The following is a 13388-nucleotide window of genomic DNA, read 5'->3' as shown; positions in this document are numbered from 1 at the left end:
AAATGTAAAAAAAACATTCCTTGCTTGAGGGCTGTACAGGCACAGGCTGCGGGCCCTTTTCCTTCTTCAGCTTGAGTGTCTCAGTGGAGATCTGTTCGCCACGGTTCTGTTCAGCACAAACCATTCCATACACTAACCCAGTGGGATAAAACAGACTGGAGAAGAGAGGAAATACGGAAACTAAAAAAGACTCAACCGAATGACCAAATGCCTTTAGCAGTACACAAACATATCCCAAACACATTCCTAAAAAGCTGACTTGAATGGAATTTTTTTAAAACATTCAATTTTTGTCACATTTAGTTACATGGTTAAAAATAAAAGATAAAACCGTTTCCCACCACCACGCGTGCACACAGAAGTACAACCGTATGCATCGGTATTGATTGAACACCACCACCAGGTGAACAGTGATTTCTCTTGATTTTTATTGTTCTTTTAAAAAAATAAAAGCACATCTTTTACTGATACAGGTTAAGGAGGTTTCTTAGGGTAACAAACCCGGCACTGCAGTTTAATTCTTCTGGGGCTTTCAGTAGCACTTAAAAAAGTTCTATTTTTAATCAAAGACATTTTTGCTTTATTTTCAGAAAATAACTTAGTAACCAAAGGAAAGTCATTAAGGGACAAGCATGCTCCTGAAATTAGTGTGCTTTAACTAGAGTCTGAAAGTGTGAGAAAGCAGTCCTAACAAGCAGTGCTGAGGACGGATACACACCATCAAGGGCTGGAAATCCCGTGTTCATTTCCTCGTTTAAAAAGGACACTTCCAACAACAACCCTTGTGTTTTCATCTTATTTGAAGGTCACCCCATTAATTTATCATGGCTTTGAATGAAGTCCTGTTCTCAGGGACTGCACTGCCAAGGCCACTCTGCCCCATGACCCCAGGGCCCGGAAGCTGAGGTCACCCCTATATGGGGGTGCGTGCAAGAGAACAGACAGTCAGGACTTGCCTACAGAGGACACAGATTTTCCCCTGACCCTGGGCTGATGCGACATTTACTCTAACACTTCACCTCACCTGTGCAAGCCTCAAGGAGAGGTTATGTCTCAGAGGTGCACTACCACTGTTTAAAAAAGGCACGTGCCTAGTCCATTCGTCCTTAGTGTGCTTTCATAAAGCACTGGAGATTTTGTTCTGGAAAATTCCAGTTGGGTGGGGGTTGGGCGTTGGGGGTGAGTGCTTGAAAAGGCAGACGTGAGCCTCTGCGACGGGCTCAGAGACACATTTATGGAGTCTCCAGGCATTAAAAACACCTCTCCAGACCACTTGGGATTCTTGGGTTAGCATTAACCCTAGTCTCATCACCACACCTTAGAGCTCTTCCCAGAGGGTCCAGTCTGTCCCTGTCCCTTTGCCACACACAACAGTGGGGCCTGGGGGCCATGAGACAACCTTCCACCGGGACAAGCACCACGGGCTATTGTGATGGCCTCAAGTCATGTGTTTGGGCCACAGAGCACAAAGCTAACTATGATTACTGCTAGCTATTTTTTTTTTCTTTCAAACTAATTTAAAATTAACAACAACAAAAAAACCCAACTAGTTTAAAGAGTGGAAGAAAGGTAACAACTTCTGAACAAACACCAGGGCTTCAGCTTCCGTGGTTTTCCTAAAGCAACATCTTGACTACACCCTGGGCTGATGGCAGCGATGGCGAAGAAATATTTGAAGGCGACTTCCCAAATTCCAGGCGTTTTCCCAACCTTCAGACAGAGCAAACCAAATTAAGCTGATATGACAGCTGTTACAAATGGCTAGCATCAGGGCACACAAGTTATAAGAAGGAATATCAAAAGGGTCAGGAGCAGTGTTTCACCATGCCTCAAATTTCTCTCCTGTGAAATGAAGACAAGCACACTGCTATCTATCTTGCGCATTCCTAAGGCTGCACAAAAGTCCAGGCTCAGAAGCCCCTCTAACAAGCCTGCTTCTAAAGGTCTGGAAGTCATGTGCACATCAGGGAAAACGGTTCTGAATTTTCTGTCACTGGTCTGCCACAGGAAACCCCGGTGGTGTAATGGTTAAGAGTTTGGCTGCTAACCAAAAGGTTGGCAGTTCAAGTCCACCAGGTGCTCCTTGGAAACCCTACGGGGCAGTTCTAGTCTGTTCTATAGAGTTGCCATGAGTCAGAATAGACTCAGTGGCAACAGGTTTGGTTTTTTTTTGTTTTTGATCTGCCACAAAGGAGCCCTGGTGGCCCAGTGGTTAAGCGCTTGGCTGCTAACTGAAAGGTCAGTGGTTTGAATCTACCAGCTGCTCTGCAGGAAAAAGATGTGGCGGTCTGCTTCCATCAAGATTATAGCCTTGGAAACCCTATGGGGCAGTTCTACTCTGTCCTACAGTGTTGCCATGAGTCAGAATTGACGAGACAGCAACAGGTTTGGTTTTGGTTTTGGCTGGTCTGCCACAGACCCACGACACTTATGTGGCTGGGAGAGATGGTGGGCATGTTTTACAAAACTGCCAAATTTGGAAGCTTCTCTGGATTTACTTTATGCACGAAAATAAATGACACTGCTAGAGGTCAGATCTGTTTTCTCCAATAGGGTGAATGGCTAGAATTTAGTGCCAGTTTCCTGAAGGTTCTAAAGATCAAAAAATAAAAAAATAAAAAATAACCCTGCTCTGGAAGAAGCAAGGCAGTGTTTGCAGTTCAGCTCCCAAACAAGTGATTTCTACAGGACATGCTCACAGCATGATTAGAAGTCGGGGCTGCAGAATAAAAATAAAACCAACTCTCTTTCCTTGGCTGTTTACCGAAACCAAAAGACATCACCCAATTCTGTCTCAAGAGAGGAGGTAGACAATAAGACATGCTGACATAATCCTACAACTTTTAAAAAATGGCTATGGGGTTAGAGTCTCCCATCTGGAAAGGCCAGACCCTCACTATTGAGCAGGTATATCAATCAAAAGGTACTAACCCTTTATCACCCAAAGGCACGCTGGTGCTGCTGGCCCGTTTGTCGCCACCATCTCTGTTCTTGCTCCCCCGCCCTGAGGACGGGCCACTTGTTCGGTTTGGAGACTGATCATACACGAAGTTCCGACAGGAAGCAAGCTTGGATTCCAGTGCCTGGAGAGAAATACGCTGTGATGGTTAACTTTAAGTGTCAACTATGGTTTTATGCTAGGCTATGATTCCCAGTGGTCTTGCCAACACGAGACTAGTCGTTGTTCCATAATGTAATGCAATCTAATATTATCACCTTCCATAATGTCATCCATTGATCAGTTGAAATGGGAGTTTCTTAGGGTGTGGTCTGTGTCAGACTATGGAGATGTATTTTGGCAGAACTCACTCTCTCTTTCGATTCTGCACCCTGCCTACTGCCTGACCTACAGATCTTGGGATGCAACCCCACAGAAGTCTCCAGCCTGCCACCTGACCTAGGGATTTTGGACCTGTCAACCCCCTTCAATCCCATAAGCCAGCAGGAATCTCCTGCCTGCTGCCTGATCTATAGACATTGGACTTTCTAGCCCCTACAACTGCGTGAGCCAATCCCTTGAAGTAAATCAATCTCTCCCTCTTTGTATGTATATGTACATGTACACACGTATACACACACCCCCACCCCGGTAGTGCAGTGGTTCAGTTTCAGCTGCTAACCAAAAGGTCGGCAATTCAAATCCACCGGCCACTCCTTGGGAGCCCTATGGTGCAGTTCTACTCTGTCAGTATGAGTCAGAATCAACTTGACAGCCAACAGGTTTTTGGTTTTTATTATCCAACTCTGTCTATAGGAAACACAAAATCACTGATTGTTTTGTTTACCTTGTTAACATGCACAGGGACTTTGCCTTGCTGTAAACAGACCCTGCAGAAACCAAAAGGGCAATGAGACCACCCAGTGTCTCTACACTGTAAGTCTGCTAAGTATTATCACGAAGACCTGTTTATACAACAGACAACTTGAAAGCCAAAAGTAAAAACATAAGAAATGAGTTACAAGCTTCTATTAAGTTATAGTTGTCAAAGATGAGCTGACAGGGTTTAAATTATGTGGTCTTCCAGGCACCATTTTTTAAAATAAAGGAGACAGCTACAAAAGAATGCCTATGTTATTTCTTCAGCACAAAAGAACCCCTCTCTGTAATTAATATAAAACCTGTGATGTCAAGTTCCTTGCTGTATCCTTTCAAGATTCTCTCTTAAACTCCCTGAGAAACACAGAGAGACGAATTCTAAATGCCCCTCAGTTTTTTCAAATTAAGAAAAAACAGATGCCATCCTAATTTCCCAAGTGGCCTAAAGAAAAAATTATACAAGTAAAGAAAGAGACCAGGGATCCAAAGGGAAGATCAGATTCCCACAAGAAACTCTCTCCCCCTCCCTACGGGTGCATATGTACGCAAACACACACACACACACACACCCTCGCACTGGGTCTGTGTCTCTAGGGAACCCTAAGACATAGGCATTCATCTCTCATAATAAAGAGAAGAACTACTTAGCTTTAATGATTCTAAGGAACTCTAAAGAATGAGAGCCACATGAGAGCTCTCTTAAAGGGGGGAATGGGCGAGTAAAATTAACCCTCCCAAATATCCCGAAAGACAGGCCAAGAAGCCACACCGAACCCCAGGAGGGCACTGGTCTTACCCCTACTTTCCGCAGCAGGTCTCCCACAATGTTGAGGGCAGATATCCGGGCTGCGGGTGTGAGAGGGGTCCCGCCAGTGGAGTCATCCAGACCTGGGATGTGCGAAGGGGGAGCGCACATGACGTCAGCCCACAGTGATCATTCATACCAACATCTAAGAATGAAGAAGCTGATGTGTTCCCTTCCCTTAGATTTTGGATGCTGACCTCTCTTATCCATTAGCGCACTGTGTAACACACCACGAGTCTATTTGATGACCAATTTTTCAAGTCTTTTTAATGGCTATGTTAAACATTTATTTTTTACATGTTGTTATTTTTAAACAAAATCAAAACAAGTCCTCTTGAAATTCTACAAATTTCACATAGTTCATTAATGTTAGCAGCATCTGTGATGAGTGCAACAACTAGAGAGAGAAAGCGAGTGAGCCACATTTATAAGGGTCATACCCTACTCAAAGTGTGGTCCAAGGACCAACAGCATCAGTGTCACCTGGGCACTTGTTAGAGACGTAGACTCTCAGGCCCCACCCCATAACTCCTGAACTGTGATGCATTTTAACAAGATCCCGTGGTAAATCACCTGCATAAATAGCATGGGAAAAATACTGCTTTAGACTGGGATTCTGGGAATCTCACCAGTCTCTGGTCTCTTCATCCCCAGGGAACAAGTTAAGATTAAGGCCCATTACCCAGTTGCCATTGAGTCACTTTCAACTCATAGCAACCTTAGAGGACAGAACAGAGCTACCCACAGGGTTCTCTAGGCTGTAATCTTTATGGGAGCAGATCGCCATGTCTTTCTCCCGTAGAGCTGCTGGTGGGTTCAACTGCCAATCTTTTGGTTAGCAGCTGAGTGTTTAACCACTGTGCCACCAGAGCTCCTCAAGGGGTAAGGTAGTATATGGTATATAAGGCAGTATAAGCTCTGGAACTAGCCTGCCTGGATTTGAACCCCAGCTCTGCCATTTACTAGTTGTGTGACTGCATGCAAGTTCCTCAACCTCAGCACTTCCATCTCTTCACCCCCAAACGGGGATAAGAGATCCCTGCATCATGGAGCTGCAGTGAGGATGCAGTGAGGCCACACGTGCAAAGTGTCCGAAGCACAGTGTGTGGCACATAGTGAGCACTCAACAATTTTTCCCTTAGGGTTATCTGCCGTCAAGTGGCCTGATCAGAGTCTCAGAGTTCATCAGTCAGCAGAGGGGCTGGGGTGAGAACTTGAATTTCTTGGATTTGACCACACAGCACAGCTTACAATCTGGGGCCCAAAGGCTAGAGCCAGTCTCTAGGTGGATTCATTGCTAGGCCCACAAAATGCTTTCTAAAATTTTTAGTTACTGACACTTTACATTTGGGGGATTTGATACTCAAAAGAGTATTTCTAGCTTCTCGTGAAGGATGAACAATCTGCTAATGCTGGGCCCACGTTCCTTGTGGTCGAGGAGAGGGGCGGCACAGACTCCACAGCCCCCCATAGCCTCATACCCAGAATGCGTTTCTCTTTTACCTCGATGCTGCCCTGCAAGCATCCCAATTTGCTCCCCCGCTGGGCGGCCTGGTCCAAATCATCTCTCACCAGGACTCATCAGGAAAGCTTCATGAAACAAAAACACCAATCTTGCCAGTTCCACTTCTACTTACCACGTCTGAAGGTCCCTGGTGTGTTGAAGCTGGAGCTGGGTCCTCGATGGACTATGGGTGTGGACGGAATGGAGCCAGTGGCCTGGACAGCAGTGTCTGTCCTTTCAGCTTCCACTGCACTGGGCATGGGGGTCCGGGGCTTCTCCTGCTTCTGCTGCACAGCCAATTCCTGCCGCAAATCTAAGCCAGAAAAAGTATTCAGGAAGGTCGGTCCCTTTTCGGGTGAAGTCCTTGCTTTGGGAAGTGGGGGTGGAGGTGAACAGTAGACCAGTCGGGAAAAGACCTACCAAGATGAAGAACTCGAGGGGAAAACTAAATAAAGTAAAACCCACGGGCCCTAACCAAACCAAAACCGAACCTGTTGCTGTTGGGTTGATCCTGACCCATAGCAACCCTACAGAACAGAGTACAACTGCCCCATAGAGTTTCCAGGGAGCGCCTGGTGGATTCAAACTGCCAACTTTTTGGTTAGCAGCCGTAGCACTTAACCACTACGCCATCAGGGTTTCCAGGCCTAAGAGACTTGTAGAAACTACAAGATTTTTCTGCTGAATAAAAAAAAGGTTTAAACTTAAAAAAAAAAAAAGAACAAAAAACTATGATAATGAGACACTAATACCTGTACTTTTTTTTTTTTAAGGAATTCCAACGAAGCAGTGTATATAGAATACTAAATAAAAGTACTGTTCTCCCAACTCACCCCAAAATGTCCCTCCTCGTACATTCGCCATAGTCACTGCTTAACATTTGGTAGGTCCTTTTGATCCTTTTTCTCTGCCTTTTCATACTTACAGTTTGTATGTATGCGTAAATTTACTAAGTATATAATATGAATATGAATAATTCTTATTAGGCATAAATGGAAACACAGAGCACCTACTGTCCGGTTTCCCCTTCAATGGTATGTCATGGCAATCTTTCCATGACTGCATTTATATTGTTACCGTGTTCATTTTAGCAACTGTTTAACATTCCACAATATAAATTTTTGTGATTTACGTAACCACTTTACTACTGACCAGTATTTAGGAATAACTATCTTTTAAAATGATTAAGTTCTTTCCTTTTACTCCCCCATCAACTGGCTATACATTAAATATCAAATTAATGATATAAACAATTAATTAGGCACCCAACGTGGACGATTTACTAATGCCTCATTAGTTTGGAAGATCTACTGCTGGAACTGCCAACCTCTAAAGAGCAAATACTGATGAGGTGTCAGAGGTCCAAGACAAACACACTGTTGTCATTAAGTCACAAAAATAAGATCCTAGCTAGCAATTCCACCAAGAGAACTGTTCTCCCACAAAACTCTGGTGCTCCCACTGAGTACAAGGCCCATGGAGCATACGCATGAAGTACAGACCAGGAAGATCTCTCCTGAAGTGATTCTGCTGCCGCAGAGCACAACCCAAACACAAGGGAATCACCTGTGACCTCCAAAACTGCATCCATAAACGCCCACAAGGGCCCTCACAGGGTTGGGTGTCTTAGCCCTGGGTCCCCCTGCCCAGCATGCCCCACATCCTCTGACCAAACGCCTGTGTGCAGGGCAGAGGGCAGGTTTCCAGGAAAGGTCACACCGGTTGCGCGATGGGACAAGGTACTCTGAGGTGGGCTGAGGAGACAACGCTAGTGAAGAAACTCTGACCAATGCCGAATGCCTCCTGACCTCTGGCTTCATCCTTCAGTCGCTGGACAGATTCCAGGAGATTCTCCTTCTCATCAAGTTCGCTCTCCAGGAAAGCATTTCTTTCAATGGCTTGATTCAAGCGCTGCTCAAAGTCTTCCAGAGACATGATTGTGGCTCTGAGTAAAAGAAAAGCAAGGTTATACCAGAGAGCCAACAGCAGCATCCACCTGGTGCCTGCAGACCTGGGAGATAAGACGACCATGGGGCTCTAAGGTCAGATATCCCTGGGCACAAGTCCTGCACTGGGCACGTCCTAGATGCCGCAGGCCTGCCGGGCAAGTCACTAGGCCTCTGTGGGACTCGGACTCATCATCTGCAGAAGAGGAATCATCACAGTTTATGTGGTGTATGAGGTAGTCCTGAAGATTAAACATGGTAATGTATACATGGCACTTAGCGATGACCTAGATCTTACTCAAAAATGCATTGCCGTCAAGTCAATTCTGACTCATAGCTACCCTATGTGACACAGTAGAACTGCCCCATAGGGTTTCCAATGTGGTAAATCCTCACGGAAGCAAACTGCTATATCTTTCTTCTGCAGAGTGGCTGGTGGGTTCGGATAATCAACCTTTTGGGTAGCAGCCAAGCGGCTAACCACAGAGCAAGGCTCCTTTACTAGGATTACATATATGGTCCAATCACTTGAGAAAAGCAGCATACTCCTTTATTCTCTTGAATATTCACAACACAAACTCGTATTCAGAATGTGCTAATAAAATGCACATACAGTTTAACAACACATATTTTAACAGGTAAAAGAGTCCGCCTTTACTGTCTCAGTTACCCTGAAGTTTAAAAAGTTCAAACTTCCCACCTCCCCAGCCCAGCTGCCCTGCTAACAACGACCTCCAAGCAGCATTCTTCTCGTCAACTGTGTACACATTTCATTGGAACGCTGTGCTAAAGGCACTGGGAAGTGCTGTAATAAAGAAACAGATGTCAATCTGTAAATGACGATAACATCAAAATAATAAAAGGGTATAGATATAGAACTTTCAAATGGAGAACTCAAGGAGATAAGTAATAAAAGACTGGTTCAAACTTAGGAAGATAAGGGTAAACTGCAAGGTAACCACAAAGAACAAACCTACTTCTCAAAATAAAAGAGAAAAACATAAAGACTCAGTAAACATAAAATCTATAATAGCAAAAGAAAAGAAAATCCACAAACAAAAGGAACTCAGCACACATGAGTAAAAGGAACAAAGAAAACGTCAGCACCACAAAAAAAGTACTATAAAATGACAGCAATAAACCCACACCTATCGATAATCGCACTGAATATAAATGGCTTCAATGCACCCATAAAGAGACAGAGAGTAGCAGAATGGATAAGAAAACATGACTCATCAATATGCTGTCTATAAGAGACACACCTTAGACATGAAGACATAAATGTATTAAAAATCAAAGGATGGAAAAAAATGTATCAAGCGAAGAATAACCAAAAAAGAACAGGAATGGCAATACTAATCTCAGATAAAATAGACTTAAGGCAAAATCGACCATAAAAGACAAGGAAGGACATTATATAATGATTAAAGGTACAATCCACCATGAGGACATAACTATAGTAAACATCCATACACTCAATGACAGGGCTCCAAGATACATAAAACAAACTCTAACAGCACTGAAAAGATATAGACAGTTCCACAATAATAGGAGACTTCAACGTACTATTCACAGTAAAGGACAGACCATCTAGAAAGAAACTCAAGAAAGATACAGAAGATTCAAAGGCCACAATTAACCAACATGACCTCACAGACATACAGAACACTCCACCCAACAGCAAAAAACTATATATTCTTTTCTACTGTACATGGAACACTCTCCAGAAGAGACCACATTTTAGGCCACAAAGCAAGCCTCAATAAAATCCAAAACATCGAAAAACCATTCTCTCTGATCACAATGCCATCAAAGTAGAAATCAATCACAGAAAAGACCAAGGGAAAAAAAATCAAAAACATGGAAACTGAATAACACCTTGCTTAAAAACAACTGGGTAACAGAAAAAATCAAAGAGGGGATAAAAAAATTCCTAGAATCAAATGAGAATGAAAACATATCATACCAAAATCTTTGGGACACAGCAAAGACAGTGCTCAGAGGTCAGTTTATAGCAATAGATGTGTACATCAAAAAAACAGGCCAAAATCAAAACATTAGTCCTACAACTTGAACAAATAGAAACAGAAGAGCAAAAGAAGCCCACAGGCACCAGAAGAAAGGAAATAATAAAAATTAGAGCAGAAATAAATGAAATAGAGAACAGAAAAACAACAGAATCAACAAGACCAAAAGTTGGTTCTTTGAAAATATCAACAAAATCGACAAACTCTTGGCCAAACAACAAAAGAGAAACAGGTGAGAAAGGAAATAGCCCAAGTAAGAGATGAAATGGGGGACATTACCATAGTTCCTACTAAAATAAAAAGGATCATAACAGAGCACTATGAAAAACTATATCCAATTTGAAAACCTAAAGGAAATGGTCTCATTTCTAGAAAAACACTACCTACCTAAACTAACACAAAGTGAGGTAGAAAATCTGAACTGACCCATGGCAACAGAAGAGATTGAAAAGGTTATTTTAAAAGACTCCCAACAAAAAAAGCCCTGGCCCAGATGGCTTCACTGGAGAAGTCTACCAAACATTCAGAGAAGGGCTTATACTGGTACTACTCAAACTATTTCAGTACACAGAAAAGGAAGGGATACTTTCAAATTCATTCTACGAAGCCAGCATACCTTGACACCAAAACCAGGCAAAGATACCACAGAAAAAGAAAATTACAGACCAATTATCTCTCACGAAGATAGACGCAAAAATTCTCAATAAATTTCTAGCCAATAGAATTCAACATCATATAAAAAAAAAATAATACACCACAACCAATGGGATTCATACTGGGTTTGCAAGGATGGTTCAATATTAGAATATCAATCAACATAATCCACCACGTAAATAAATCATGTGAACATTTCAATTGACGCAGAAAAGGCATTCAATAAAGTCCAACACCCATTCCTGATAAAAATTCTCAATAAAATAGGAATAGAAGGTAAAGTCCTCAACATAATAAAGGGCATCAATACAAAACTAACAGCCAACACTGTTCTCATGGAGAGAGGCTGAAAACGTTCCGCCTGAGAACAGGAACACGGCAAGGATGCCCTTTATCATCGTTCCTATTTAACACTGTGCTAAGTCCTAGCTAGAGCAATAAGGCAAGAAAAAGAAATAAAGGGCATCCAAATTGGCAAGGAAGAAGTGAAACTATCCCTATTCACAGATGGTATGATCCTATACATTGAAAACCCCAAAGATTCCACAAGAAAACTACTGGAACTAATAGAAAGATTCAGCAGAGTAACAGAATACAAGATCAACATACAAAAATCAGTTGGATTCCTATACACCAACGAAGAGAACTTTGAAGAGAAATTTAGGAAAACGATATCATTTGTAACAGCCTCTAAAAAGATGCAATACTTAAGAATAAACCTAACCAGGGACGTAATAGGCTTATACAAAGAAAACTAAAAAAGCACTGTTGCAAGACACCAAAAGAGATCTACATAAGTGGAAAAATATACTATGCTCATGGACAGGAAGACTCAACATTGTGATAATGTCAATTCTACCCAAAGCAATCTGCACATATAATGCAATCCCGATCCAAATACCAACAGCATTCTCTAACAAGATGGAAAAACTAATCACCAACTTTATATGGAAAGGAAAAGAGGCTCTGGATAAACAAAGCATTATTGAAGAAGAACTAAGTGGGAGGCCTCACGCTACCTAATCTCAGAACCTAGTATACAGCCATGGTAGTCAAAACAGCCTGGTATAGCTACAACAACAGACACACTGACCAACGGGACAGAATCGAGAATCCAGATGTAAACCCATCAGCTGATCTTTGACAAAGGTCCAAAGTCCATCAAGTGGGGAAAAGACAGTCTTTTTAACAAAAATTACCGGCAAAACTCGATGTCTACCTGGGGGAAAAAAAAACCTATACCTCACACCATACACAAAAACTAACTGAAAATGGATCAAAGACCTAAATATAAAATATAAAATGATAAAGATCATGAAGAAAAAATATGGACAATGCTGGGGTGCTAAAACATGGCATAAATACAATATACACCATAACTAACAATATATAAACATAAGAAGATGAACTAGATAACTCGGAGCTCCTAAAAATTAAAACACTTATGCTCATCAAAAGATTTCACTGAAAGACTAAAAAGAGAACCTTGCAGACAAAACATTTTTGGTTACAACATATTCGACAAGGGCCTAATCTCTAAAACCTACAGAAAACTTCAATACTTCAACAACAAAAAGACAAATAATCCAATTAAAAAATGGGCAAAGGATATGAAGACACTTTACCAAAGAAAGTATTCAGGCAGCTAACAGGCACATGAAGAAATGCTCGTGATCATTAGCCATGAGAGAAATGCAAATCAAAACAACAGTGAGATACTATCTCACCCTGACATTACTGACACTAAAAAAAAAAATAAAGTAAAATAAACAGAAAATAACAAATCCTGGAAAGGTTATGGGAAGATTGGAGCTCTTATGCACTACTGGTGGGAATGCAAAATGATACATTCACTATAGAAAGAAACACCATACGATCCAGCAATCCAACTCCTAGGAATAAGTGCGTCACACGAATAGACATATGCACACCCATGTTCACTGCAGCATTAGTCACAATAACAAAAAGATGGAAACAACCTAAGTGCCCATCAACAAATGAATGGATGAACAAATTACGGTAAATAAATACAATGAAATACTCGGCAATGGTAAAGAACCATGATGAATCTGTGAAACATCTCACAACAGGAATTAATCTGGAAGGCATTATGCTGAGTGAAAGAATTCAATCACAATAGGTCAAATATTGTATGAGACCACTATCACAAAAACTCAAGAAAAAGTTTACACACAGAAAAAAACAATTTTTAATGGTTAAGAGCAAGAGAAGGGGTGGGGAGGAGAAATCACTAACTAGACAGTAGACAAGTGTTAAATGTGGTGAAGGAAAAGACAACACAATATAGGAGAAGTCAACGCACTTGACTAAGGCAAAGTCATAGATGTTGAAGAATACTGACTATACCATGGACTGCCAGAAGAACAAACAAATCTGTCTTGGAAGAAGTACAGCCAGAATGCTACTTAGAAGCAAGGATAGTGAGACTCTGTCTCACTCACTTTGAACATATTATCAGGAAGGACCAGTCCCTGGAAAAGGACATCAATCATGTCTGGTACAGTAGAGGGTCAGCAAAAAAGAGGACGACCCTCAATGAGATGGACTGACACAGTGGCTGCAACAATGGGCTCAAACATAGCAATGACTGTGAGGATGGGGCAGGACCGGGCAG

General features: G+C 42.0%; 1 protein-coding gene across 1 annotated transcript in view; it reads right to left on the bottom strand.

Moving 5' to 3' along the window:
- Window positions 1–244: 244 nt before the first annotated feature.
- Window positions 245–13388, bottom strand: part of NDE1 (nudE neurodevelopment protein 1) — a 39531-nt gene continuing 26387 nt past the window's right edge. The window contains exons 5-9 of the mRNA XM_049904152.1: window positions 7935–8071; window positions 6260–6439; window positions 4614–4705; window positions 2932–3083; window positions 245–1710 (exon numbers count right to left, since the gene is read on the bottom strand). Of these exons, the coding sequence (XP_049760109.1) occupies window positions 1617–1710; window positions 2932–3083; window positions 4614–4705; window positions 6260–6439; window positions 7935–8071 (655 nt within the window). The 3' untranslated portion in view covers window positions 245–1616. The remainder of the gene's footprint in view (window positions 1711–2931; window positions 3084–4613; window positions 4706–6259; window positions 6440–7934; window positions 8072–13388) is intronic.

The sequence above is a fragment of the Elephas maximus genome, chromosome 12, assembly GCF_024166365.1.
Source record: "Elephas maximus indicus isolate mEleMax1 chromosome 12, mEleMax1 primary haplotype, whole genome shotgun sequence".
Taxonomy (NCBI): Eukaryota; Metazoa; Chordata; class Mammalia; order Proboscidea; family Elephantidae; genus Elephas; species Elephas maximus.
The sequence above is the reverse complement of the archived record's forward strand: the minus strand, read 5'-3'. Positions and strand labels throughout refer to the sequence as shown.